The sequence below is a fragment of the Bidens hawaiensis genome, unplaced genomic scaffold, assembly GCF_021521415.1.
Source record: "Bidens hawaiensis isolate Kalapana, Puna unplaced genomic scaffold, B.hawaiensis_p1.1 tig00007674_1, whole genome shotgun sequence".
In the NCBI taxonomy this organism is placed as follows: Eukaryota; Viridiplantae; Streptophyta; class Magnoliopsida; order Asterales; family Asteraceae; genus Bidens; species Bidens hawaiensis.
The window spans coordinates 25488-52847 of NW_027491533.1; the positions used below are offsets into that span (position 1 = coordinate 25488).

Consider the following 27360-nt stretch of genomic DNA (forward strand, 5'->3'; position numbering starts at 1 on the left):
ATATTAATTCATACATAACACACAAATTTCATGCCGTTTTCATTAAAGAGATATGATACAGTTCACACTTTCCCCAAAATAGAATATCACACGAAACCAACTCCTCAAAAACACCCTAAAAAGTAAAAACAACAACTAACTGAATTCAACTTTGCCCACTTGCCCAAGAAACCCCCAAGGGCATTTCCGTAATTACACTGCATGGCACTCATTCCGTGGAGAACAGGCTTCCTTTATTATTGTTGTTGATATAAAAACCGGCAGCCGGTCCATTATACTAACTGAATCCGTTGGCGCCATTTTTATACATATTATTAATAATAATTCTCATATTTTTATACATATACAATTACGTACTCATATATCTGATTTGAAAATTGAACTTTAAACTGTAAACAATGTTACCGGCGGTTACTGAAGATATTACGTCAAGTTACGGAAGTGATAACGGCGTTTACGTTCCCGTTATCGAGGACTCCGTTTCTGACTATAATGGTGACGGTGACGGTGAAGATGAATCATCAATTTCCGATTGCGAGAGTGTGACGTCAGGAAGCCGGATTATGAAACTCGAACAAACGTCGTCGTTTCGGTTAATCGGAATGGTGAAAGTGGACGTGAGTGATAAGTTGCATGAGATAATTGGAAAGAAGTTTGTGGATAGGTTAGGTTACTACGGGATTGATGCTGAGATTGAATGTATTCATAGGAACTTGTTTGATGTTACTGAGATTGCTCTGGCTAGGTTTAGTAGCTTTCGGTTGTTTTCGAATTCGGTTGAGAAGAAGAACGGTGGTGATGCGAATGTTAAGTTTGCTTGGTTTGGTGGTTCCAAGGAAGAGATTGTTAATATTGTTGTTCATGGATTTGGATGTGATAATATTCGGAATGGTCCGGGTTCGGGTTCTTTCGGTTGTGGAATTGTTCTTTCTGCTGATCATTCTCCTCTTGAAAGGTCTGTTTATTATTAGGGGCGTTCATCGAATCGAATATATTAATATGAATATATTAGTTAGGGTTTATTGGACATTATTATTATTATTATTATTAGGTATTTAGGTTTCCTTTATTAATGATATACTAATATTGACAGTGTGGATGCTGCAATTGTTGATGAAGATGGGATTAAACACCTACTGCTTTGTCGTGTGTTAATGGGGAAATCGGAGGTTGTGAATCGTGGTTCTACGCAGTGTTATCCGAGTTCGGATGAGTTTCAATCAGGTGTGGATGATTTGGTGTCTCCCAAGAGGATTATCATCTGGAGTAGTCAGATGAACACGCATATATTACCCGAATTTGTCGTAAGTTTCAAGACGCTAACGAGTAAGTTGTTTCAAGAATTTGATTACTCTAGCATTGAATTTATTGTTTTCAGTTAATGGTTCTGATTGATTGATTATGTATTTAACTTAATGTGATTTAGGGTCTAAATCGGATGGAGTAGTTCCGGTTCGTGTTGAGAAACCTGTTTCCCCTTGGATTCCAATTCCGAATCTGCTTGCAGCGCTTTCGAAGATCTTGGCCCCTAAAGCCATGGAGGAGATTATGCAGTTTCGTCGCAGTTACCTTGTAGGTGTTGTTAAAGTGTTAAACAGCAGTTTTACTTAATGCTGGATTCGGTTTCTTATTATTAATTGTTTTGACAGGAGCATAAGATTTGTAGACGCGATATGATAAAAGGAATCGGAGAAGTGACTGGAGATAGGCTGTTGTTGATGGTTCTAAAAGATTTCACGAAACAGGTAGTCGATTTATAGCTAGATCTCGTTGAATCCGTGAAACTGTTATCAAGAAAATTGATATATGAATCTAAAAGAGAGCTGAAATCTGGGAACACATGTTATATTTAGAAGATGTGCTACTGTTGATGTTCTTTGTGTTTGATTTTGCAGAGGCGATCTAATCAAGTCGATTGATGATAAATGGGCAGAAGCTAGAGTAGTATTGTGGGTTGCGAGTTTGTAGATGGGAATGAAGTAAGGAAACAGTAAAAGCGAGAAGTTTAGATTGTTTTAGGTTATAGTTACATTGACATTTGAGTGTAAGTACTACTACAGTTCAAGATATTACTAAAGATTGGAAAGTGTATTATGACAATTGATATCAGAAATGATTGTTACTATGTAGGCAATTCTCAGAATGGTTATGGTTATTTTGTTGAGAACTTTAGGTCTATATGATAACTGAATAATAGATAGAGAGGTTTAAAATCGCGGTTACATCAAAATATGGGGCACAAGTTGTGAGGGTAACTTAGCCTAAAAAACTTCCATGCAAGTTTAAAATTTTAATACACGGAACTATAAAATGATTCGATCAATTTCGAGCTCGTGTAGTTTCTAGTAACGAAAGTATATACATGACTCACAAGTATGGGCATTAAGCGAAGTTGGAAAACCGAAATTCATAGAAAATACTTTAGAAGATAGCACTCCTAAATTATTTTGAAATTTAGGATGGACCCATTAACATAGAAGTGACTTCTATAAGACGCTTTATCTTCAACTAATGTTTCCGCCTTCTATTTTGGTGTATATATGTAAGGTGATTTTTTATGAGGATTGATTGTGTTAAAAACCAAAATTAACGTGACACTATACTATATATAAAGTATGAGTTAGAGACCTCTTAAATTTTAAGAGGTACAAAACTTATTGCTTTATATACAACACATAATGCATCAAAAAACTAAAAATTAAGGATAATTAAGTCTTTACCCACAAATATTACATAACCATCATTCTTTCAAAATATACTTACTTTGGCCCCTTAACTTCACTATCTTTTTTGTAAGTTTAATAATAGTTACACATATACCCCCTAATTTAAAACCAACTACCCCATGATTTTTAACGGCCATAACTTTTTCATACGTCAATATTTTTTAAAAAAAATTACATCATAAAAACGAACATGGTATTATCTTTAATTTGGGTATAATATTGCTATAGTATTTAGTTTTAAAAATTTAGCTTGTTACGCGCTTATCATTTAGAACCGGGTAACAGGTCGACTGGGGCGAGTTCAGGTCATGTGTAAAAGTACAATAGGGTCGGAATGAGTCGATACAAAAAATGGTTATAGTTCGGGTTCGAGTTGAAATGGGCCAGGTCAGATGGCTCTCGAGTCGTAATGTGTTTGGGGCCTAAACGAGTTGGTTTAAAAAAAATGATTTATTTCAAATTATTGTATATTGATTAGGCAAGTTTTAATGTCGGTAACGTGTATTCCCGTCCGGTTACGTGTGTTCAATCTTCTATTATACGCAACTGGCTTTGCATGAGTTACGCGTCCAATTTTAGGTTACGTACACACTGTCATCAGGTGACGTATGTACCGACACGGACTATGCATTCAATGTTGAATTACGTGCGCGCCCCGCTGCATTGCGCGGGTACCTTGCTAGTATTATAAAGTGAGGTACTTCATATATCTCATTTATAACTAACTATGTTTTGAAGTTGCAAGATACCACTATTAAATTAAAACGTGCATAAATTATTTGGGGCGTAACTACTAAACATTTGCACGTTTACACACATAATTAACTCTGATTTTGAATTAAGAGATTCTTAGATCTCAATCAAATTTCTGAGGTGACTCAAGTAAACCAAATTAAATCTTTCAAGGTAAAAAAACTAGTGTGCAAGAATTATGGTTAAGAAACCAAATGACACACAAGCCCCACAATACAAATCCTCACCTCAACTTGGATCCAATTTGTCCTTCTACATGGGATGATTAGTTAGTCCAGTTAGCCCCTTGTCAGCCTAGAGAAGTCTACCGTCACCATTGCTAATGGCAGGGGCGGATCCACATTATGTGGATCAGGGTCCCGGGATACCAATGTTTTTTAAAAATTTACTAGATGTGACATATTAAATTTTCCATGGACCCCATAATAATTAATTGATAGAACCCATACTAGTAATGTTAACCGTAAGTCTTAAGCCTGTTTTCTATTATTTTTTCTTCTTCTTTTAATTTAACCTAATAACACTACATATATCAGACTTATACGGACCCAACGTAGCATCTTGCACAGCCAAACACAAACATCACAACAAAAGCATGACTGCAGGCTACTTAACAAAAAAGAATGTTGTATGCATTATGTGGTAATGGTAATGCTTCTACATATTTATGGGTTTGTTGCAAACTTGCAATGTTAATCTAAATCCAATTAACACCACCAAGTGATGTGAATGGAAGAACTTTACTTATTGTGTTGTTAAATCATTATATTCATCAGACTTTTTTCTTATTACTCTGATTTTATCACTTCTATTTTTAGTTTTTGTTAATTCAATGGAAATGTGTTATTCTACATTAAGGGTGTAACATTCGTTACTTTTCAAACCCGAAAATCCGACCCGTTTAAAATTTCCGGTTCTTATCTATAAATATATGTATTAAATATAAATATAATCCAATTTTTCGTTTTATGTATTTTTTTTATGTACGTCAACCGATTCATTTTTATGTTTCGATGTATTCGTATCATTAGTTTATTATATATATATATATATATATAATTACCGTTTATTTATTTAATAATATTTACGACGTGTTATAGTCACTATTCGTTGTTTTTCTATTTGGTATTGTTCAATAACGAAACTCCAAGTTCAAACATGCATACTTAATCGAGTCCCGAGCTATCCGGGTATTATACGAAAATAATCCAAAATCATTAACTTTTTATTTCATTTACATAACCTTTAAACGTATAAGGTTCATTTGGTAAATTAAGTTTATATTAAGTTTTAAATAAATATTGAAAATTGAGGGACCTAACGTGTAAATAATGAAATTCAAAATATAATAATAATAATAATAATAATAATAATAATAATAATAATAACAATAATAATAATAATGAAAGAACAACAGCAGCTCCCAGACATGTTCTTCTCGTTTTTCCGGCCGTCGTTCCGGCGACACTTCCGGCGACCGGAAACGGCTCCGACGACCCCAAATTCCATTCAAAACGCGTATTTTAACTCGATTAAAGCCCGTAAAACTCGTAGCCTATAACTCCAAACGAATATTATCATTCAAAACCCGTAAATAACATTTATCTATTGCACGATTTAACCGGGTAACTGACCGGAAATAATTAAAATCGCTATAACAACCATTAAACGTCATACGATCCGATTGAGACTATAAATAGGACCCTCACCTTCAATTAAACTTGTACCAAACATCTTTTTCATCTCAAACACTCAATATCTTGTAATAATCTCCCAATTTCGTTTTTCCGGTGAGGTTCCGTTCACCGTCAATCCGGCACGGTTTGAGGTAAACTTCATATGTTTTCCACTTGTTTTTAAGCGACTAACAAACCCCCTGACTCACTTTTAACAAACATTGATCGGATTAATGGAAATGCAACCTAGGGTTTGGATGGAGAAGATGATGTTTTTTTGGTATTAAAATATAATAAATTATTTGCAAGGAGATGCCTGGGTTCAAATACCGACATGATTGGGTGCGGGACGTTCTTTGGGACATCTTAAGGCGAGCTGGGATATCACCTAAAAAGGAAGCCCCCGTAAACTTCCTTACAGACCCCTCGGAAGGGAGATCCACTCTACGACCGGCAGATTTGCTCGTCTTTGGTTGGGCCGGGGGAAAACACGCTTGTGTTGATCTCACAGGGGTATCTCTCTTAGCTTGTTTGAGGGATAATGGGTTTGTAGCTGGGCAAGCAATGAAAAGGGCTGAAACGAAGAAGGTGGAGAAACATGCTAAAGTCTGCGAAGAGAACCAACATGTTTTTGTCCCTCTGGCTTTTGATACATTTGGCTCCTTGGCACCGGAAGCTATCCGTTTCCTAACCAGGGTCCAACAGGTTGTGCATAGCAATGTGTCGACTCCAAAGGGGCAGGGGTATGTCTTTAGCAGGTTAGGGTTTGCAATTCAGAAAGGGGTGGCGGCGCAGCTTGTTGCCCGCCTACCTGCTATATTGATGTAATATCTATGTTTCTTTAACTAATTGAAAACGATTTTAATCATAACCAAATAACAAACTAGTCCAGTGGTTAAGTTATCTTTGTATGGTCCAAGGGACCCGGGTTTGAATCCGGGTCATAGCAGTTTGTTTTGTTTTCTTTTATTTTTTTTAAACCTATCTTTTAATATTTGTTAACCACATAAAATATATAAAAATTTTATAACTCAAATAAAATTATATTAAGTTAAATAAAAATAGTTCTAATATATATCTATCAATTTTGTCACCTGAAAACCAATCTTTCAAACTCGACAAGTTCGTTTCAAACTCATTTAAATTATAAGTTTCGTTCGTTAGACTTTATAATTCACTAACACTTTCGTTTTCAAAATAATATCGTTAAGCACCAATATTTCCGTAACCTTTATAATATTCAAACTTAACATTAATCTCGTAATTTAAATAATATTAAATTAATAAATCGTTTTATAATTCGTTAAAATATAATATTATAATATCAACTTCATAAAACAATAAAATATATATTTAACACTTCTAATTCCCGGCAACCCAATCTATTTACTTTTTAAAGTCGTTAGTAATAATTAATTTTGTACTTTAAATTCTAGTTCGTGACGTTCAATTGCTTCAGGTTCATTTATGCACTTTCGGTTTTATTTCAAGTTTGTTTTCAACTTCAAGGTGAGTTTCGCACACCCCCTTTTTATTCTTTTACTACTTTTGGGGGTAGCATATATATCCTATCAACATTACAATTTTGTTATTCATTATTTACAAACTACAATTCGTTACATGGACTTGTGTGTTTATTTGCTTACTTGCTCAAAGATTACGTGCTCATGGTTTCCTCATTAAGTATGATCATACGCCCCCCTTTGCGCTCAATACATTTGTTGTTATGAGTGGAAAAGGGTCTCGTTATCCGAGTACATTGGTTGTTACCAATTGGAAAAGACACTTACTTGCGCTATTATCCGAGTACGTTGGTGCATAATCCCAACTGGAAAGGACCTTACTTGCTTATTTACACTTGTTCATGGAATTGTAGATTTTTATGTACTTATATCAAAACTTGTGTGAACTCACCAACTATTCATATAGTTGACCTTTATTTTATATATATGCTACATGTACCTTATTTAGAGAATGCTGCCGTGACGAGGACACTAGAACTTAGGTTATATTAATAAATGGACAAGTTGTTAATTGTTCTTGTATTTTCCTTGTATTTCTTATTAAAAACTTGTGTACTTGATGTTTAAGTTAATTAATGATATTATTGTCACTTAATAGTATCACATGTGTTTTGGGCAATCTGTACGTTACACTCGGGCTTATTCCGCTTTAGTCGGGGTGTTACAAAGGGTAAGAAATTTTTTTCTTATTAAACTCAAAACGATTACAATAAAGTGGCAACAAACGATTGCATTTTTTGTTAAATTAATGGATATGTATTATTTGTTGCCCTGTGATTATTATATGACCAATGTTTGCATTTGTTATATTAGAAGAGAACTTCTTGCAACGTTTAGGTCAAAGATGTAATGGTTTATTTTCAAAAAATAAAAACTCGTAGAAAACAACTTTAAAAATTTATAATGTTTTTTCTTTTCACGTTTCTAGTGTCATCATATTTGTGTATTTATTAATGAGTAATGATCATATTTTTTTTTATTATGATTTATTATTGTGTTTCTCGTCTCAACCCGACCCGAAAAATATGAACATCGAAAATATAAGACCCCATTGAACAAAAATCATGGATCCGCCACTGGCTATTGACGAGTAAAGCCTTTATAGAGAGGAGGGCCATGGAGTTTTTAAATCGTTCACGTGATTCTTTAATAGAATACTACGAATGATCTTATTTTGTTTAAAAGTTGTTGCAAAATAAGCGGTGAGACGATACCCTTTACACAACTTTAGGTGCACATCTGTATTTTATGAAATTCGATGTGTTTGTTGGAATAGGAGACCCTATTATTTTATAAGATTTTATTTAATTATAACAAAATTACATACATAATTTCAAACCAGTAAATTATTTTAAGTCATCTCACAACTTCTTGCAGCCTTGCCATAACTTGTATTTTTGAAAGCTGCCAGATTTCACAAGACAGTGTTATTCTCTATCTTCACATTTAACTTTCACATGATGTGCAACACTTGCTTTCTTATTTTCCTATGATAGCCTTCACATGATGCTTATTTTGAAACAACATACTTCCAAACATAATAAGAGCTTTTTCAGCATTCCACCAAAGCATCACCTAAGGCTACGTGTACTGGAGGGACTACAAAATAGGACGTTGTATCATGTGGCGCACAATCAGTAAATGATTTTTTGTTTTAGGGTGTAATGGTGTTGTATTCCTATATATATATATATACATATATATATATATATATCTCACACACACAATATAATAATAAAACCAAACCCACACCGGCGACAGCTTCTCGTCACCCCACCCCTTGTCGCCCACCGACACAGTGTTCTCGCCCCTAAACCAAAATTGTCGCCCAAGTTTGCCACCCACTAAAGCATCACCTAATAATTTGAAAACTGCATGGACCTCTGTTCTGTATGAAGGCTTATTCGCCGATACTAACGGGGATTTAACCCCATATTCGCCAATGCCCAAAGAGAATAAGAAGCTAGGTGACAGGATGTGGTATTTCACCAATGCTGACCTCATTTGTCATTTAAATAAAAAACTCAGCCCCCATATTATATATACAATGCTCTATACATGAAGATCCACCATTAACATAACCTATATGCGCCCAAAAGAAACCACCTTTTAAATTAGTTTTTTTTTCTTACAAACCAAGATAAAACGTGTCAAAAAACAAGCAGTGACATTATTTCAGAAGGCTGTCTATGTGCATCCAAGAGTATACAATACATAATCAACACCTTTTTAATATTTAATTAATAATAACTATTATTGATATTAATTTTAACCTTCAAAGCAGGATCTGCAGGTGCTCAAACCTCATAATGAGAACCCTCTTCTCTTTGTATCTCATTTGTGTTTGTCACAACTGAACTCCCTGCACCACCAACATCCGCCACCACACCACCACCACCAGAATCTGCCGCCACACCGCCAGATTCAGATATCTTTGTAATCCTCTGTAATTCATCGCTCACCTCAGCCGAACGAGTTAAGAACTGTTCATCAGTCAACTGCTCCTTCTCAAATGGTGATTTTTTGGGTTGCCTGATGGCGGCTGCTGCTTCTGCCATTGCTACAGGAGGCGGTTGTGGTGGGACCCATGAAGAAGTACGTTGGACAGGTCGCTCATTGGTCGCACCAGGATAGCCTGTCTTGTTCTCCTCGGCATCAAATTCAGTAATTCTAGCATTCTTTTGTTGCCACCATGGCGCTGCACCGTCCCCGTTGTAGACAGATGCAGGCCCATTCCCAGGCCCATTATCTTGACCATAATAGTTAAGCCCGTTGCTGTTTTCAGGAGGATAGGTTGAGCCACCCTGTGACTGTACCGCCTCCCAAGGCTAGTCATTAGAACCATAAGTATTAGTAAAAAGCTGAAAATATTGGCTAGATATGTGCATGGTTCAGTTTTGGGTTCAAACCGAATCAAGTTGAGTATAAAACTTTGGAATTAAATATTTTTGTTAGTTAATTAAAGGATAACATTATTTATTAAGTTCTTAAAGTTACTTAAAATTCAAAACTGATAATGAAATCTATATATACGGTTTAGTTTTTCAGTTTAAATTACACGCAAAACCGAAACCGAACTAGAAGTTTGACTTTCACGAAAACATAAAACCAAACCGTTGGTTTTTGTTTTCTGTTCCGTTTTTTCGGTTTCATGAACACCTTTAGAAATATGTGTGCAAAACTTAATGTTTTATAAAAAATAGTAAACTATGAGGAATGTAGAATTTGAACCTTAGGTTTTGGTGCTAAGCGAGGATTTGATACAGGTTGGTCAGGGTTTGGTGGCAGATCATTAATTTCCTGCAACATATGAGCACAAATAAGTCTCCACAAAAAGCAAAAAAAAAAGGAAAAGAAAGAAAAAGAGAATTTCAATTACCCGAATGTTGGGAGGCCTCTCGCCTCTTTGAATCATAGACATTATCTGCAAGTAAAAGCGAAAGCGAAAATTTGTCAAAACTTTAGTCTTTATAAAATTAAACAAAAGTTATCTAACTAGATAACTAGAATACAAAAATGTGACCTCCATATAAGATTTTGGGTGAGGTGGATTAGCAGAGGGTTCTATAGAGGCAGGTGGTGGTGATAAGGATCTTGCTGTTCATAAAAATAGTAATCATTATGCTATTTAACAACTAAAATATAATTAAATAGAAGGGAAATATTCATGATTTGTATCTGAACGGTAGTGATTACTTGAACGTGAGTCGTAGTCGGCCCTGCCATTTGTATAAGATGGCTGCCATATTCAAACATAATTAAATTAAACATACATATAACTGATGGCTTAACTTGGTCTTTAGTAATCCAAGATAATTCTATATCTAACTCACCCTTGACGGTGTGACTTGAACTTCTCGCCCCTGAATACTGCTTTGACCTGATTGTATATAGTGTAAATGTTATATTTTGTTAGGAAAACAATTTCCATATGAACAAGGCAACTTCTTCTATACCTTCCAACTTCTTTATTGAAGTACTCATTGACTTCATTTCCTGTACTTGCGCATCAAATCGACTCAAAAGTTCCCCAAAGAATCTCTTATCTGAAACAAGCAAAGATTTCTTCAAATACAAACATTAAAAGGGGAAAATAAAAAAAATGAAATTGAGAAAACAAAGATACCTTCAGATTTTGACACCAACAACTCCTGGCTAGCACGTGCCACATCAGATGCTGCTGCTGCAGCAGCTTTAGCTGCAGCAGCAGCCTCTTCAGCCGCTGTTGGTTTTTTGTCAGTTTTATTTGCAACATCTTCTTCAGCATCTTCATTTACCACTTTACGGATCCAAGATTTCAATCTAGGAACAACAGCATTCTGAAATAAAAATTTGTCAGATGACAACATGATTCGATAAAAGCCTTAACAGAACAAGAATGAATATTAATATTTTAATGAAGCAATTGTTTGTCATTATTACTAGGCCTGTAAACGAACAGGAGGCTCAGTAAACTGTTCGTGAACTATCTCGTTTGTTCAATTTGTTCATGAACACCAGATTACGTTCGTTCGTTTACGTTCACTTATGTTTGTTAGATTACGTTTCTTTTGAGTTCGTTCATTTATGCTCGTTTATATATTTAGTTAATTTTTTTGGCCCATTACAGTTTAGTTTATTTTTTTTATTTTAAAATATCCCCCGCTACAATTTAGTCTAACTAGATGCTGTAATTTATTTTTTAACCGATGTTCAGTCAGTTATGTGCGTTAATATGTGTTCAGTTTTTTTCATTCGTTTAGGTCTGTTAACGTTCATAAACCGTTCGTTTATCCATTAACAAACAAGCATACACAAACCCAAAATATATTCATTTTGTTAACGAACGAAAAGGAACAAGAAAACAGCTTTCATTTAATTGGTCGTGTTCGACCGTTTGTTCGGTTAAAGTTAAACAAATAAACATAAACATGCCCTGTTTGTGTTCATTCGGTCTGTTTACAAGCCTGTTGCATACCTTAAAAACTACAGCTGTTCCAACTCCTGAAATAGCAAGAACTCCTACAGCAAGAAACGCTTGTGACCAATGGAACCGCGGTCCAGTCAAGGCCCCCAACCTAGAAACAGGAGCCACTGTTGCAGGTTGCAGAGATTGAACTGATTGAACCGGTGCTTGCGCTTGAATATTTGATGTAGTCTGTGGCTGACCACCTATCATCACATACAAGATATAATATTCAGATACAACAATGAATATTATAGTGTTAATAAAGCTGTATAACTTTCTATAAACAAACAATTTTCACCTTGATTTGCGACAGCTGGTTGAGTAGTTGAAACACTAGGAGATTCATCCTGCAATTGACATGATACACAAAACAATATTATAAACGGTCTTGCAATTCCATATTATGCATAACAATATTTAAACACGCGTACTGGAACACGACGAAACGCTTCATCTATTTCCTCCTTTGTGAGGCCCTTTCTCTCAAGAAAAGATCTTCTATACAAAACAGGGGATCCTTTAACTTTTGGATGTGAAAGAAACTTCACAGCATTCTGCACTTGGTCCTCTCTTATCGGTTCTGTGTTGACAAATATTGATGTGTCTTGTGCAGCCCCTTTGTTAGCATCTTGTTGTTCAGTAGTCACTGGCTTTACAGCCTCTGGAACTGCAGTTATGAGTAACTCGATTTACAGATATGAACAACACACATATTGTCGGGTTATGAAGACTTTGGGGCAGTTTTGGACTCATGGAAGTCGACTGGTAGAAGCACATAGAAGGTCGATTTTTAACAAAGTTATTTTAATCTTGCAACCCAAGTAATTAACCCTAGACTAGTTTCTTACAAAATACCCTGCGTATGTAATTCTAATCTTTGTACTTGAGCTAATTAATAAAGAGAAACCTAGTAGCAGCCATGGACATAGGTTTCACACCGAAACCGAACCACGTTATATTGTCGTGTTCGTTCTTATTTTCTGTATGTTAATCGTCTGTGTACGGTGTTTGCTTATACTCTCCAGATCACGGTTGTAAAAACCACGCCTAGCCGTAGTTACCCCACCGGCTAGTTGCCGATTAATCACTATTTGATCAAAATCAGTGAATACTAAAAATTTTATATATAAAATTTGGTGTGTGTGTGTGTGTATATTTTAAAAGTTTACCTATAATTTCCTATCCGATTAATCAGTTTTCACTACCCCACCGCCAACTAGCGAGTTCTACAACAGTGCTCCAGATACATCCGATTACAATATACGAATTCATATTAACCAGAAGGAATACTTATAATCAAATCAATTTGAAAATTGATTTGATTTGATTTATCCTAATCCAAATTAAAGTGATGTTCAAGTGTTGAAGTGAATAATAATAATAATAATAATAAAGGTAATTAAGCTTGTATATGGATGAATTGAAAGTCGAGAATAGAAAAAGACCTGGATTTTGTGGATTTCCATCAGTAGGGTTTGGAGGAGTTGACGACATCTTCACGCTGCACAATTCATTACAGAATGAATATAAATAAAAAATATTATAAACCGATACACATACAGCTTCTTCTCTCGGCACGAAGAATATTAAAGGTGACCGGAAAGTATGACGTCACCGAATGGATCAGCACTCAGCAGCAGTAGAGGCGATGGGGTGTGTGCTCATCCGCACCCAAACTTTTTGCATTTATTTTTATTCTTATTTCCACTAAAACTTCAACTAATTTATAGCTACTGATCTTATGTTTCGTTATGGTCCTTACAGTTTCTATTGGTTTGTAAATTAGTCATTACATTTTGTGGTGGGTTGTGTTTTCGTGAGATACAGTGAAAAAAGACCCGGCAAATAATTTACGATGACGGGATGTCTTATGTTATAACTTATAAGAGTTTATTGTGAGATCAGTATTTTGTTAACGTAGAGTTATTAGCTTGAATTTGTCAGATAGATGTTAACATTTATGGTAGTTTTGAGTAATGTCGGATTAAATAATTACGTATATATCGTGGTATTATTACTATTTTGTAAGAAAACGATTGTATTATTTATATAACGGTAGTTGACGTTTTCTTATAAAAATTAAAATTACACAAACATGCTTAATCGGATGTCACAACATAAAGAGTATTGATAAGGTTAATCGGTTTTATTTTCTAACAAATAAAGATACATATTAAAGTAAATCTATAAGCTTTTATGTTTCTTACTTTCCTTTTACTTTTCAATCGAATAACCTTAAATTAAACTATTGGAATATTGGTTAAAAATATGAAAATGATGGTTTAAATTTTGGTTAGTTTTTAATTCATAGACAAAATGGCAAAACAAGTCCTTTATGTTTTCATGGTTTTTCAATGGTCGTCATTTGGAAAACTTAATGACTGAAACCATATTCTGTGTTTCAAAAATGTTTCACGTTACGTCATTTTTCACTAACCCAGTTAAATTTTTTCGTTAACTCTGATCACATGACCTGCACATGAGGGTAAATACGTAATTTCATGGTCCAGCTCATAAGGGTAGTTTGTAAATTGATGTGTTTATTTAATAATTAAAAATTTAGAATTAAATAAATAAATATATTTAAAAGAAAAAAACTCTCTCTCTCACTTCATCTCTCTCTCTCTCTCTCTCCCTCCTCCCTACATCTCTCTTTACCGTATATATCCCCCCTTGTCTCACGCCACCACCACCACCACCACCACCCTTGTCTAACGCTGCCACCACCCACCGGACCAGCACCATCTCTTATTCCTCACACTCCCAAACCTATCGACTCCCCAATTTCAACACCTAAATACCTTGATTAACAAATTAAAATGAAACAAACCATGAAATAAAAAATTAGTGATATTTCCTATTGAATGCCAACTCCATCAGTTACCCACCACTGCCACCGCTCACCGCCTGCCGTTAGTTCAAAACTGACAAAGATTGGCCAACGACACAAACGTATTTCTTCCACATATCCTAGATTTCAAAACCCTAGATGTGTGGGTCGAAGACAAACATCAAACTTGGAAATTTGGGGGTTTTTCTAGAGAGAACGACGAGAATAGTGTTGAAAAGAAGACCGACGACTAGATCGCTATTTGTGTCGCCGGAAAAATGAACCATAATTCGAAACCCTAGCCGCCGCTGAAAAGGTATGACCTAATAAAGTCACCTGCCATATGGTGCTGGAGTGGTGTTTTGTGGTCGTTGGTTATGAGCTGTTGGCCGGATCGGGTGAGAGGTGTGTGTACATGTGTGAGACAGAGATAAGAGTAGAGAGAGAAAGTGGTTGTTAGGTGATAGAGAGAGGTTATAAAAGGGGGAAAATGAGCTGGACCATGAAATTACGCATTTACCCTAATGTGATCAGAGTTAACGAAAAAATTTAACTGGGTTAGTGGAAAAGGACGTAACGTGAAACATTTTGAAAACCCATAATATGATTTCAGTCATTAAGTTTTCCAAATGACGACTATTGAAAAACCATGAAAACATAAAGGACCTGTTTTACCATTTTGTCTAATTCATACAATTAAAATGACACAAATGAACATAAATAAATCTCATTCAATCTTGATTTTTACTTGTTCATATCTAAAAGAAGTAAGGTAACATGACTTGACTACTGAATGCTCTTAAGCAATTTCTCTAAACAAATCTTCTGTTGAACCAAGCTAAGAGATTTTGATCTCTGTATAGCATTTTCAATCAGGATCACTGTTGATGCTTGTGATGCATTCACCTGCATATCAATTTCAGCAAATTCAAAACTATATTCTAAAACAAAGTGAACTTGTTCAAAAAAACATTTATGCAACAATATGAACGTATTGTTTCAAGAATCATACCCAAAATCGACCATTTATGCCAACTGCTATCTCAAACGAGAGTTTCTTTCTGAGCCCTTCAAGAACAAGATGAGACGGAGAACTCATCAGCCTGAAAATATCAGTTTTATGCATCAAGTAAGTTTCAATGAAATAATAACCAAGTTCAACATATTTCGAATATAATAGTAACTCGCTTCTTCTAACTATAAAAGGTTAAAAACCAATCAGATTTCATTTAAAAAAATTAGGTCACTTTACTGAGCTAACCCCATAGTTATCAAATGCGTTAAGCGCACTCAAGGCGCATAGGCCTCGCTTGGGGCTTAGGCGCAAAAAAAGAGAGGGCCCGGGGAAAAATAAGCGCACTTAAGTAAAAAAATAAAAAATGTGTTATATATATGAAAAATAATACTATTATTCAAATAAAATAAACAAAAGCTATTATATATATATATTTTTTATTTTGAAACAATTTGTTTTTCATTTTTTTAGATTTTCGGATATCCGGTTCACTATCCGAACGGATATCCGAAATTTCGGATATGGATTCGGATAGTGAAGTCCATTATCCGAGTTTGAACACCCCTTGATTGGTGTATTGTATTTTAATATTTTATTCGTTTATTTATGGCATAAAAAAATTTATTCTTTTATTTCTAATCATTAAATTTGTAAAATTACACAACTACCTCATGTATTTTGCAGATGATGGTTTTTTTTTTTTTGAACGGCAAATTTAGGATCACTCACGGACCACTGGAGTATAGTACCAGCAGAACCACGCGATCATATCCATCTCCACTAGGCAATAATGCCTAACCACCAATTCAGGAGGAAAGCCAACAAAAGTTGGGAAAACCCCCTTTTATGGGATTCGAACCCAGGACCTTATGGTCCCTAAGCCTTATCCCACCACCAAGATGCCACTAGGCTACAAAGCCATGGACTGCAGATGATGGTTTTAATGAGAAAAATAAATACTGTTTGGTGTGCTCTTGGTGATTACATGACTGCAAAAAGAGTGGTGTAGTATCCAATATCCATTGCTTCACTCCTTCACCATTTTCTATTCTATTCTATCACCTTACCTTACCCCCATTTCAATTCAATTCAATTCAATTCAATCCAATGGCTGCAGTAATTATTCCGATTTCTGCAAAATGGGTCTCCCCAAAATCCCTTCAATTCACAACCCTCAATTCACTCCCAAAAAGACGCTCACTCACAGTCAAATCAGCCTCTGAAAACACCCAGCAACCGTCTTCCAAACACCCACTTGCAGTTGTTCTTGATATCCCTCGAACCATCTGGAAACAAACCCTGCACCCGCTAAGCAATTTCGGGTTCGGTCTCACGAGCATTTGGGAAGGTGGGGTGGGGTTGTTTATTGTTTCCAGCACCGTCTTACTCGCACTCGGTTTGGTGTGGTCAAGAGCCCTTTTCTTAAACTCTAGGTTTAGAAAGTACATTGCTGTGTTTGAGTTTTCGCAGGCTTGCGGGATTGAAACCGGTAAACCGGTTCGGATCAGAGGGGTTACCGTGGGTAATGTTATCCGCGTTAACCCCTCGTTAAAATGTATCGAAGCCGTTGTTGAGGTTGATGATGATAAAACTATTATTCCTAGGAATTCATTGATTGAGGTGAACCAGTCTGGCCTTTTGATGGAAACTATGATTGATATTACGCCCCGGGATCCTGTCCCAACGCCTTTGGTTGGGCCGTTGGATCCGGATTGCGTTAAAGAAGGTGTCATTGTGTGTGATAGAGAGAAGTTGAAGGGGCACCAAGGTGTAAGCTTGGATGCGTTGGTTGGAATCTTTACGCGTCTTGGAAGAGAAGTTGAACAGCTTGGTGTCGCGAATACTTATGCATTGGCTGAGCGGGCTGCCGCTGTTATTGATGAAGCCAGACCATTGCTTTTGAAGGTCTCATTTTACATTCATTTGTTGGTAACTGCATATGCTAAGCGTACACTAGTGGTTCAAAACTGTAGAGTAATATTTACTTTAGTTATTTTGTACGTTTAGTATGTTAACTTCATTTGTACCCCGATGCTTAGCATTCGCATTGTTTTTTGATGCATCTGCCATATGATTAACTTGGTTTTAAAAAGCATGCTAGAACAATAGATTGACTCATAACAATAAGTTGTAATGTGTTTTCGTGCACCATTAATAGACTACGTTCTCAGATCCAAGCAATGGCTGAAGACGTTCAACCTATGCTGGCAGAGGTTCGAGACAGCGGTTTATTGCAGGAAGTTGAAAGTTTGACCAAAAGTTTAACTCAAGCATCGGAGGATCTGAGGTATCTTATAAGATCTTGTGTTCCTGCACATATATATTTTGAAACATCGTGTTTTATATGATATGTTTGTGATTTGGCAGAAAAGCACATGCATCTATTATGACTCCAGAGAACACCGAGTTGATTCAGAAATCCATATACAACCTTGTTTTTACTTTGAAGAACATTGAGGTAGGTTATCAGTTGATCTTCATTTTCTTTTTTGAACATATATTTCTTGAGAAACGTTTGCAACTTTCAGAGTATAACTACGGATATTCTGGGATTTACGGGTGACGAAGCTACTAGGAAGAACTTGAAGTTGGTCATTAAGTCACTCAGCAGGCTATTATGAAGACCAAAAGCTTGATATAGAATCAAAATGTTTTGCAGTGAAAGTGTTTATAGATCCTGTTGTGATTCAGTGTTTACTAGCACGTGGGTCGTTAGTCATTACATAATGACCCGTAGGATTGAAATTTCAAAACATTGGTTACTAATTTGTATTAGAAAATTTTCAAAATAGTATGAACAAAACATTATTTATATAATAATATGTTACATCAAGTTCAGTATATAATAATATCTTCATGCCTTGCCAATGAACTCGACATCGAACAGGAGAACTGAATCTGGTGGAATGATGCAAGATCCTGCAAATGAATGCATCATTTGAACATTGTTAGATTCAGTGTGTTTTGATTGTCGGTTTTGAAATATATGTTTTATGTTTACCTCCTCTGCAACCAGCTCCTCGCTGGCCATACCCGAGTTCTGGAGGTAGCTTTAATGTTCGTTTTCCTCCTAATTTCACAATTTATAACATGAACCGTTAACATGATTCAACACCAAGTTAAAATTTGCAACTCTTTACACGTTTCGTTAAGCACAAAATTTGTAATCTACTCTTCAACTTCTATTTTAAGGTGTTAATTGTATTAGTATTATTTGTAAACCATGTTAACAAGTTGTTAAGACTTGTCATATCATTCCTGTTATCTAACTAATTCTTGTAATACGATTCACTTATCAAACATGTAGTGTTGGTCTTTAACCTAATAACACAACATATTTTATCAACTCGATCTATCAAAGATTATCGATATGACGAAAGTGGGTTTCGTACCGGCAAGCATAGGAGGCACACCATCACCACCAAGTATACCTTGATCCCATCCTTTAATCACCTGAAAATGTTTTTAACAGTAAATCTTGTTTCTACTCTACTTTAGATCAATATTTCTAAACTAGTTCTTTAAAAGACGTGTCCTATCAAATTGGTTAGCCCCATTTTGGACCGGTACTCACGTTTATTTAGGGCTGTAAATGAACTGAATCGGACAAGGCCTTGTTCATGTTCGTCCGTTAATATATATATATATATATATATATATATATATATATATATATATATATATATAGTGTTAAAGGTATGGTTGATTACCTCACCGACGCCGATTCGAAAAGTGAGGGGTTTTCCTCGATTGTAGCTGCTATCAAACACCGTTCCACTTTCAAGTTTGCCAACATAATGTGCCTGTGACAATATAAATTAGCATGATGAATATGAATATGAATATACCGGATTAATTGTACGTTTAATTAAGTTGCTAAATGAAGGCGATCGACGTACCTTGATGAGTTGTCCTTTCTCAGCCTGAGATCCATATCCAAGAAGCTTGTCACAAAACGCAAGTCCTGAATCAGCCACGGTGAACTCACACTCTGCTGCTTCGGCTGATGTAACCACGTCGAAAACGGTGAGAACCAGTCCGAAACCAATGGTGTGTCTTCTACTTGTCAACTTGAGTGCGTGGTTGTTATTGTTAATGGAATTGGAACAAGAAGCTGCTGGTATTGAGGTTAAACTGATGGTTTGGTGGTGCGATGGCAATGGCAATGGCGATGGCGATGGCGATGGAGAGAGAACGGAGGGGAGGAGGAGGGTGGTGGTGGCCATTTCTGCACCATCCACACTTGGAAGGGAGGAGGGATAAGGTGGGAAACTTAAAATAAAAACCAAAGGAAAAAAGCAAAATAATTAGAAAGCTATACAATGCGCGAAAGAATATCGGATATTGGTCAATGATCGATATTTAAGATATCGGTTATCGCGGTGGGATATCGGTAATTTTAATATCATGTACAAATACATATATGTGTTGGTATCATTTAAGAACTTTAAAAAAGTTAAAAACTCTTATGAACTCTTAACAACCAAATATTTTTATAATTTTTTTATATATTAACATTATTTAAGAGTAGTTTTATCATATTTTATATATAAATTTTGTATTACATATATTAGTTACAAGTTTGCATATGTGTAAAATTTATGTACTAATAAATTTACATATGTGTTAAAAAACATAGATATGTGTTACATCGGTAATTTTATCAACGAAAAATGATTAACTTATGTGTCAAATGGATGTGGACATTTATGGTAGTTTGAGTAATGTCAGATTTAAATGTCCATTTTTCTATTTTTGGTTGTCTCAATTTAAATGTCATTTCTATACATATAAATTCAATTTCCAATTGTGTCATTACTATTACATATACTAGATGTTTCATTTTACAAAACAAGTGAGCATATGAATAACTTAAAGGACATTATTGTCATTTTATAGCTCATAAAATAAAAGATCAAACATTTCTTAATTTGTGTGCTTTGGGTTTCATGACATTTAAAATGGGACGGAGGGAGTATATGTATGTATATATATGGTGGTATCATTAATATTTTGTTAGACAACGATTGTTGTACATACAAACACGCTTAATTAGGCCACCCGGGGTGGTGCGTGGTGAGCCACCATCACGCGTGATGGCCTCACGCACACCGCCGCCGGTGCCTCATCTAGCGTGATGGCTATCACGCTATGAGGGGGTGGGGAAATCGAGAAAAATGGAATGTTGGAGGGGAGGGTTTTGGATTTGAAACCCCCCCCCCCCCCCCCTCTACCAAATTCCATCACATGTGATGGATTTGGATTTGATAACATGACACACCACCATTGGGTGTGATGGGCAATGAAAGTTAAACCACCCCTCCCCTTAGGTGATACAACATAAACAAGGTATATACGGTTAGCCAGTTCTTTTTTGTAACAAAGAAAAGCTACACATTAAAGTAAATCTATAACCTTTTATGTTTTTTACTTTCCTTTTTACGTTTTAACTGAATAAACTTAAAATGTGAAAATGATTGTTTAAAACTTTAAATTTAGATTAGTTTTTAAGTCATATAATTAAAATGACACAAATAAACATAAATAAACCACATTCAATCTTGATTTTTAATTGTTCATATCTAAAAGAAGTAAGGTAACATGACTTAATCACTGAATGCTCTTAAGCAATTTCTCTAAATAAATCTTCTGTTGAACCAGGCTGAGAGATTCTGATTTCTGTATAGCATTTCCAACCAGGATCACTGTTGATGCTTGTGATGCATTCACCTGCATATCAGTTTCAGCAAATTCAAAAACAACTGAAAAAAAAAACATTTATGCAACAATATGAACTTATTGTTTCAAGAATCATACCCAAAATCGACCATTTATGCCAACTGCTATCTCAAACGAGAGTTTCTTTCCGAGCCCTTCAAGAACAGGATGAGGCAGAGAACCCAGCAGCCTGAAAATATCAGTTTTATGCATCAAGTAAGTTTCAATGAAATAATAACCAAGTTCAACACTGTTAGAATATAATAACAACTCGCCAAACTATAAAAAGTTAAAAACCAATCAGGTTTCATTTAAAACGTTTAGGTCACTTTACTGAGCTAAACCCATAGTTATCAAATGCGTTAGGCGCACAGGCCTCGCTTGGGGCTTAGGCGCAAAAAAAGCGAGGGCTCGGGGAAAAATAAGCGCTTTTAAGTAAAAAAATTAAAAATGTGTTATGTATAAGTATGATAATACTATTTTTCAAATAAAATAAACAAAAGCTATTGTATAACATTTAATATCATCTAATTAGTACCAAAAGTTCTAAAACTGTCAAGATTTGAATGTAATTTAAAAAAAAGAATTACAAAATGTATCAATATAACGCCTTTTGACTTCTTCTATTCAATAGCACCCCTTGTGTTTCTTTCGCTCGGCTTCTATCGTGTTCTTGGCATAGACAATGCCGAAGCGCTCGCCTAGGAACTAGAAGCGCATTTATTGAGCTTCGCATGAAAAATGGGCCTAGGCGCAAGAAGCGAGGGCTTTTAATAACTATGGCTAAACCTAATAAAAAGTAAATGCGAACAACGTGACGGGCCAAAAAAAATTTAAATGAATATACAAATGAACGAACTTAAATAAACATAAACTAACAAAAATAAATGAACGTAAACGAACAAAGATAAACGAATTTAAATGAACAAACATGAACGAGTCACACACATGTTCATTCGTTTATTAAATAAACAAAGTAACAAACTTCCCGCTGCGGTTCACTCAACGTTGGTTTTGTTTAGAGGACGAAATTTAGGTCACTTGAAAAAGCAAAATTTATACAAACTTCTAACAATGGAACAAAATTAAAACCTGAGTGGTTCTTTTTAGTTAAATAAAAAAGTGTGACTTTAGCAGAACACTGAAGAAACTCGGTTGCCAGTTGCTACTATATGACACATTCACAATAAACTAAATTTGTTAATTAATGATTACAGAAATTATATAAATTCTTACGCTCTTGCGAGGCCAGTGGATGATTCAAACATATAGCCTTCTTTAAGTACACCATATTCTGCTGCTTTGCCATTATCTATAAAAAAAGTATGATGAAATATAAGTATCTAACTCTAAACTAATACCCAAACTGTGATACTAGTAAAAACATTACTAACCATCCATACATGAAAGCTCGGGGTTCATGCCAGTGTTGGCACTGACCACGCGGACATACAACAAAGTTCCCACCTATAAGTCAACACCTAGGTCAAATGAGAAGTTCTGCTAGATATATTTAACAGAAATTAATAAACAAAAAAGCGGTATTGTTATTATTATACCTCAAACTTTGGTATGTTCCTTCTAGTTCCTCCTTCAAATGCCAAAACAGGTAGAAATGCTAGTGCGGGTCCTTTAATATCCACAAGAAAATTCTGAAACACAAACAAATAACAAAAAATAAGAATAGAAATTAGACGAAAACTTAAGCCCAAAAATCATTCTATATAAGACTTAAAATAAAACTTACTTCTGGTTTAGTATCCACCACGACTCCAAGAACATTATCCCCAGCACTAGGTACATACTACAAAATACAAATAAACTCAAGATAAATTATGATAGGATAACATTACTTTGCAAAACACAAATCCTAATATTCCAATTAACATATTCATATACAATATTAACACGTAAAACTTTATAAAGAGGTGACATTAGATAATATAACTGAAATCCCAAATGTGACAATATATGAATGATATAAGTTATATAACAATAAGCTTACTTACTCTCTTTTGGGAGGTTTCAACCCAATATTTGTTAGGCTTCATAAATCTCAACTTCCCAGCCTTCATTACACAAATGGAATCACCATCCTAACAAACATACAAAATTTATATAAAAATCAAGCTAGGGTTTTGACATCAAAATCAATTGGTGGATCAATTAAAGGAATGGAAGCAAAATTGAGCATGAAAATAGTGAATAACAAGTGTGTGAAACAATAAACCCTAAGAAATTGAAATATAAATTGAATGAACCTGACGTAGGCCGCCTCCGAGCTTGAGAGTTTGATTAGCCATGTTTGTGAGGTCCAATACCACATCTCCTGGAACCTAAATCGCAAAGAATGAATGAATGGAACACGGTATACGAGCACGAAAATGAGAAGAATAAAGAGACTTACGACTAATTGATCGATGAAATTTGAGGGCTTGGCTTCCATTGTTGTTACTGGCTTGCAGACGGTAGTGGAAGAGAAGAAGAAAAAGAAAAGGGGTTTAGGGGCGGTTAGGGCTGTGGGTTTATGAGCTCAAACAAATTCTATTGTTTTTCTTTCAATTTTAAGACAGAAAATTACTAAAACGTCGTTTACTATGTTTATAATGATGGGTCACCCGGTATTCGTACAAATCGGGTTTTTCAAATACTCAATTTGAGATATGAAACTGGATTTCGGTATGACTTGGTATTTGGTAATACTCAAGTCGGGTTTTAGCCCAGGTATTTTTTCTAAAAGTCATACCTTATGTATCGGGGTTCTGGTCAGGCATAGAATCGGATATTCTAAAACCGTGTATTTGAATACCCCATTTCCAGGTATTGAAAAAACATTATTTTCAATTTTTTATTTGAATACTGTATTTCAGGGTATTGAAAAAACCCTATTTTCAGACTTTTTTCAGATCTGGTTCCAGATTCGTTTTTTTTTTTCACCTCGAGCTACACCCACCAAACTGAGACTCGTGCTCATTTACGACCTAAAGAAACCAAAATGCGACTTAAGCCCAGGGTCCAATAAGAACTTCACTTGGGGAAATGTATGCATCAAGCGTTGATGAGACTACCCAAGAATAGGGACTCAAGTCGAGTCACACCCTTCGTATCAAATGTACAAGAAAGCGTGAGTCGACTGCATCATTTGACAACTTCACCTTCAAGTTGAAGGCTTCAACAGAAGTAACGAAGGAATGTAGCGAGACCCTAAGGCACATGTGAAGCCCAGTCATTAGGGGTGTTAATCGGGTTAACCCCATCGGGTTTCGGGTTAATCGGGTCGGGTTAGTCTGGTTTTCCTTAAAAAATATCCCCGAAACCCGACCCTATGAAGGTTCGGGTTATTCGGGTTTCGGGTTAGTCGGGTTAATCGGGTTGACCATGTTACTTTATAATTTGAAGTTGATTTATATGTTTGTAACTTGTGGGTTGCAAAATTTCTCATTTCATTCAGTTTTCAATTTATTTCACAAGTAATTATTTTATAATCACATGTAGGCTTGTGAACGAACCGAACGGACATGAACAAAGGCATGACGTGTTTGTTCGTTTAACTTTAAACGAATACGATCACGGACACTTAATCAAACAAATATTTGTGTTCATGTTCGTTCGTTAAAAAATGAACATGTTCGTGTTTTTTATGACTGTTCATTTAAAATCTAAACGAACAGTTCATAAACATAAATGAACACAATTAAACAAAGATAAACGAACTTGAAGGAACATGTACATACATTAACGAACGCAGACATACATAAACGAACATAAATGAACGCATTTAAATGAACAAAAATATAAACATATTATGGTGATATAATTACTAAAGGCAAATAATATTTAATAATTTTCTATTGATATGTGGATGAACATGAAAGAATGTAAACAAACGTAAATGAATGATCATAAACGAGTGTTAACAAACATAGATGAACGAGTGAAACATTTGTTCAGTTCGTTTATTTACTTCCAGTCTAATGGTTCATGAACAAGTAGAAGAATAATTAGTTCCTCCATAAAACTTTTAGTATTGACTTTTTAGTGCTTATTTCACACTTTTATTATTGTATTTGAAGTAAGGTATCATCACTAATTGGAGATTATTTTCCAAAAATAAACCCGAAACCCGACCCTATTAGCAATTCGGGTTATTCGGGTCAACCCGAATAACCCGATTAATACTTTTTGACCCTATTTAACCCGACCCTAATTAGCTTATTCGGGTTTGGGTCGGTTCAGGTTAATCGGGTTCGGGTATTTTGGACACCCCTACCAGTCGTGGCCTAGAGGATTTGCCACGGTTGGGGAACAAGTTCAGCACATGCATATGAAGCCAAAGATAAGAACACGTCTTCAACACTCATAAAATATTCAAGGTGGTAAAAAGGAATCACCCTAGTGAGTCATTAGCGGATAACAAATGCGGTAAGAGGCTAAGAGCACAAACCAACAAAGGGCTCACTACCAAGGAATGTATCATAACATCTTAAACATAAGGTACGCATGAGAGGTCTCAGAGGCAAAGCTTAACTATAGAGACCACGTACATTTATGATGCCTTAACCCACATTACACCAAAACGAATGTAACATTATGCATAACTACATAAGCATAATCAGTCCCACAATGTTGACAACAAGTTCCCCAAAATAAAACTTTAGGGTGTGTTCGTTTCGCCGAAATGGAATGAAATTTGGATGGAATTGCAATTGATTTCCATTCCTTAAGGTGTTTGTTTCGTTGTAATTGGAATCTTAATTCCATTTGTGTGTGCTCGGTTGACAAAGAATTTGAATTCAATTCCTTCAAAATCCTTTAAATATGGAATTCCAAATTCTTCCATCATGTGAAGGAATTTAAGTAAATTCGTTGGAATATTCGATTGGTCGACTAATATGAGGCGATCTTTCTATCTTTAGTACAGAGGAAATGCTTGTCTCATGACTAATCGTGCCTTCTCAGAATGGTTTATTGTAATTGAAATATTATTGGGTGCGTCTATTTACTGGTAAATTTAAGAAAGACTTTACAATACGCTAACGGGCCACTACAGGTGATGGGGTCTCCCCGGACATAAATCCCCGCCTCAACACCGCTTCATACGATATATGCGTTTTACCCGATCGCAAGTCTTAGCACACCGTCATTTTTAAAACCAACAAAATCACCAAACATACATTCAAAAACAAGAATAATATCATCATCACCAAACATCTTTCTCAGTGCATTGATAGTCATACAGTACAAAGTACAACATCATCAGCATCATGAAGCCTGGATATGAAATTATGAACACAAGACTTACCTACCTATTATTCTTCATTTTTACATCATTTTCAAACCACATAAAAAAGACCACAATAAAAATAATAATAATAATAATAATAATAATAATAATAATAATAAATATAAATGGGCCAAAAAAACATCTGTAAAGACAGGTGCAATAACTGGTTTGTAATCAGAAGATCTGCATACACATGGTAGACAAGACAACTTACAACCACCACCACCCATCAATGATTGTCTACTACCATTTCAATTCTTCCAAAATATATAAATTATTTTCCAATAAATCAAAAAAAAGTTAAATAAAAATAAAACTGTAGTTTTTACATAGCAAGAACAGTTTCATAACAAAGTGAGTTTTTCAACAAAAACCTTAAAACGCATTGGCTTAAAAGGGCTTAAGAGGCCGTGGTTCGAATCCCATAAATATCAAAAGTTAAAAGAAATGCATAGGTTATTCTCACACTGACACACCATACAGGTTATTTGGACATCAGGCGCGCCTATACAGCTCATATAGGGGCTATACAAACCGTATAGGTACAAAATTTTGTCATTTTGTGTCGGAGATTATCTGGTGTTTGAAGCCTATATGGCTCGTATAGAAGCTATATGGCCCGTATAGACTGATAAAGTTGTCATCACGTCCCCTCCGTACATTAGTTAGTCATGTGAGGGCTCCTATACGAACCGTATAGAGTTGTTAATACACGCGGATGATGTTTGAATATAATGATACCCTATATGGGGGGGTTCCCTACAAACACTTAAAAGACACATCTGAGTGAGGTGAGCTAAACTATTAAGGTCTCTGAAAAGCATTCTATAATTGTACTAGACATCAACACTTTCTTCAAAGGGGCATATAATAATGCACAAATTCAA

General features: G+C 35.3%; 5 protein-coding genes across 5 annotated transcripts; 2 read left to right on the top strand and 3 right to left on the bottom strand.

Moving 5' to 3' along the window:
- The first annotated feature begins 354 nt into the window (after positions 1-354).
- On the top strand, positions 355-2277 carry LOC143635701 (putative inactive poly [ADP-ribose] polymerase SRO5). Its single transcript, XM_077103458.1, has 5 exons — positions 355-955; positions 1094-1326; positions 1427-1572; positions 1650-1745; positions 1896-2277. The coding sequence occupies exons 1-5, from the start codon at positions 399-401 to the stop codon at positions 1917-1919; spliced, it is 1056 nt and encodes a 351-aa protein (XP_076959573.1). The 5' UTR covers positions 355-398; the 3' UTR covers positions 1920-2277.
- A 6508-nt stretch (positions 2278-8785) lies between these two features.
- LOC143635705 (peroxisomal membrane protein PEX14-like) lies at positions 8786-13157 on the bottom strand. The gene is made up of 12 exons (XM_077103463.1): positions 13072-13157; positions 12058-12293; positions 11925-11973; positions 11636-11829; positions 10805-10997; positions 10635-10724; positions 10512-10558; positions 10375-10417; positions 10202-10275; positions 10058-10102; positions 9910-9978; positions 8786-9506 (listed from the first exon to the last, which is right to left on the bottom strand). The coding sequence occupies exons 1-12, from the start codon at positions 13118-13120 to the stop codon at positions 8976-8978; spliced, it is 1620 nt and encodes a 539-aa protein (XP_076959578.1). The 5' UTR covers positions 13121-13157; the 3' UTR covers positions 8786-8975.
- Positions 13158-16504: 3347 nt separating this feature from the next.
- Positions 16505-18149, top strand: LOC143635702 (protein TRIGALACTOSYLDIACYLGLYCEROL 2, chloroplastic-like). The gene is made up of 4 exons (XM_077103459.1): positions 16505-17376; positions 17643-17758; positions 17839-17929; positions 18000-18149. The coding sequence occupies exons 1-4, from the start codon at positions 16579-16581 to the stop codon at positions 18090-18092; spliced, it is 1098 nt and encodes a 365-aa protein (XP_076959574.1). The 5' UTR covers positions 16505-16578; the 3' UTR covers positions 18093-18149.
- Positions 18150-18325: 176 nt separating this feature from the next.
- LOC143635704 (peptidyl-prolyl cis-trans isomerase FKBP13, chloroplastic-like) lies at positions 18326-19720 on the bottom strand. The gene is made up of 5 exons (XM_077103462.1): positions 19371-19720; positions 19182-19274; positions 18864-18924; positions 18473-18541; positions 18326-18390 (listed from the first exon to the last, which is right to left on the bottom strand). The coding sequence occupies exons 1-5, from the start codon at positions 19695-19697 to the stop codon at positions 18326-18328; spliced, it is 615 nt and encodes a 204-aa protein (XP_076959577.1). The 5' UTR covers positions 19698-19720.
- A 1296-nt stretch (positions 19721-21016) lies between these two features.
- LOC143635703 (uncharacterized) lies at positions 21017-23745 on the bottom strand. Its single transcript, XM_077103460.1, has 9 exons — positions 23597-23745; positions 23451-23525; positions 23199-23285; positions 22937-22993; positions 22749-22841; positions 22584-22656; positions 22426-22501; positions 21289-21379; positions 21017-21201 (listed from the first exon to the last, which is right to left on the bottom strand). Exons 1-9 carry the CDS (start codon positions 23633-23635, stop codon positions 21082-21084), a joined length of 711 nt encoding a protein of 236 aa, XP_076959575.1. The 5' UTR covers positions 23636-23745; the 3' UTR covers positions 21017-21081.
- Positions 23746-27360: the final 3615 nt, after the last annotated feature.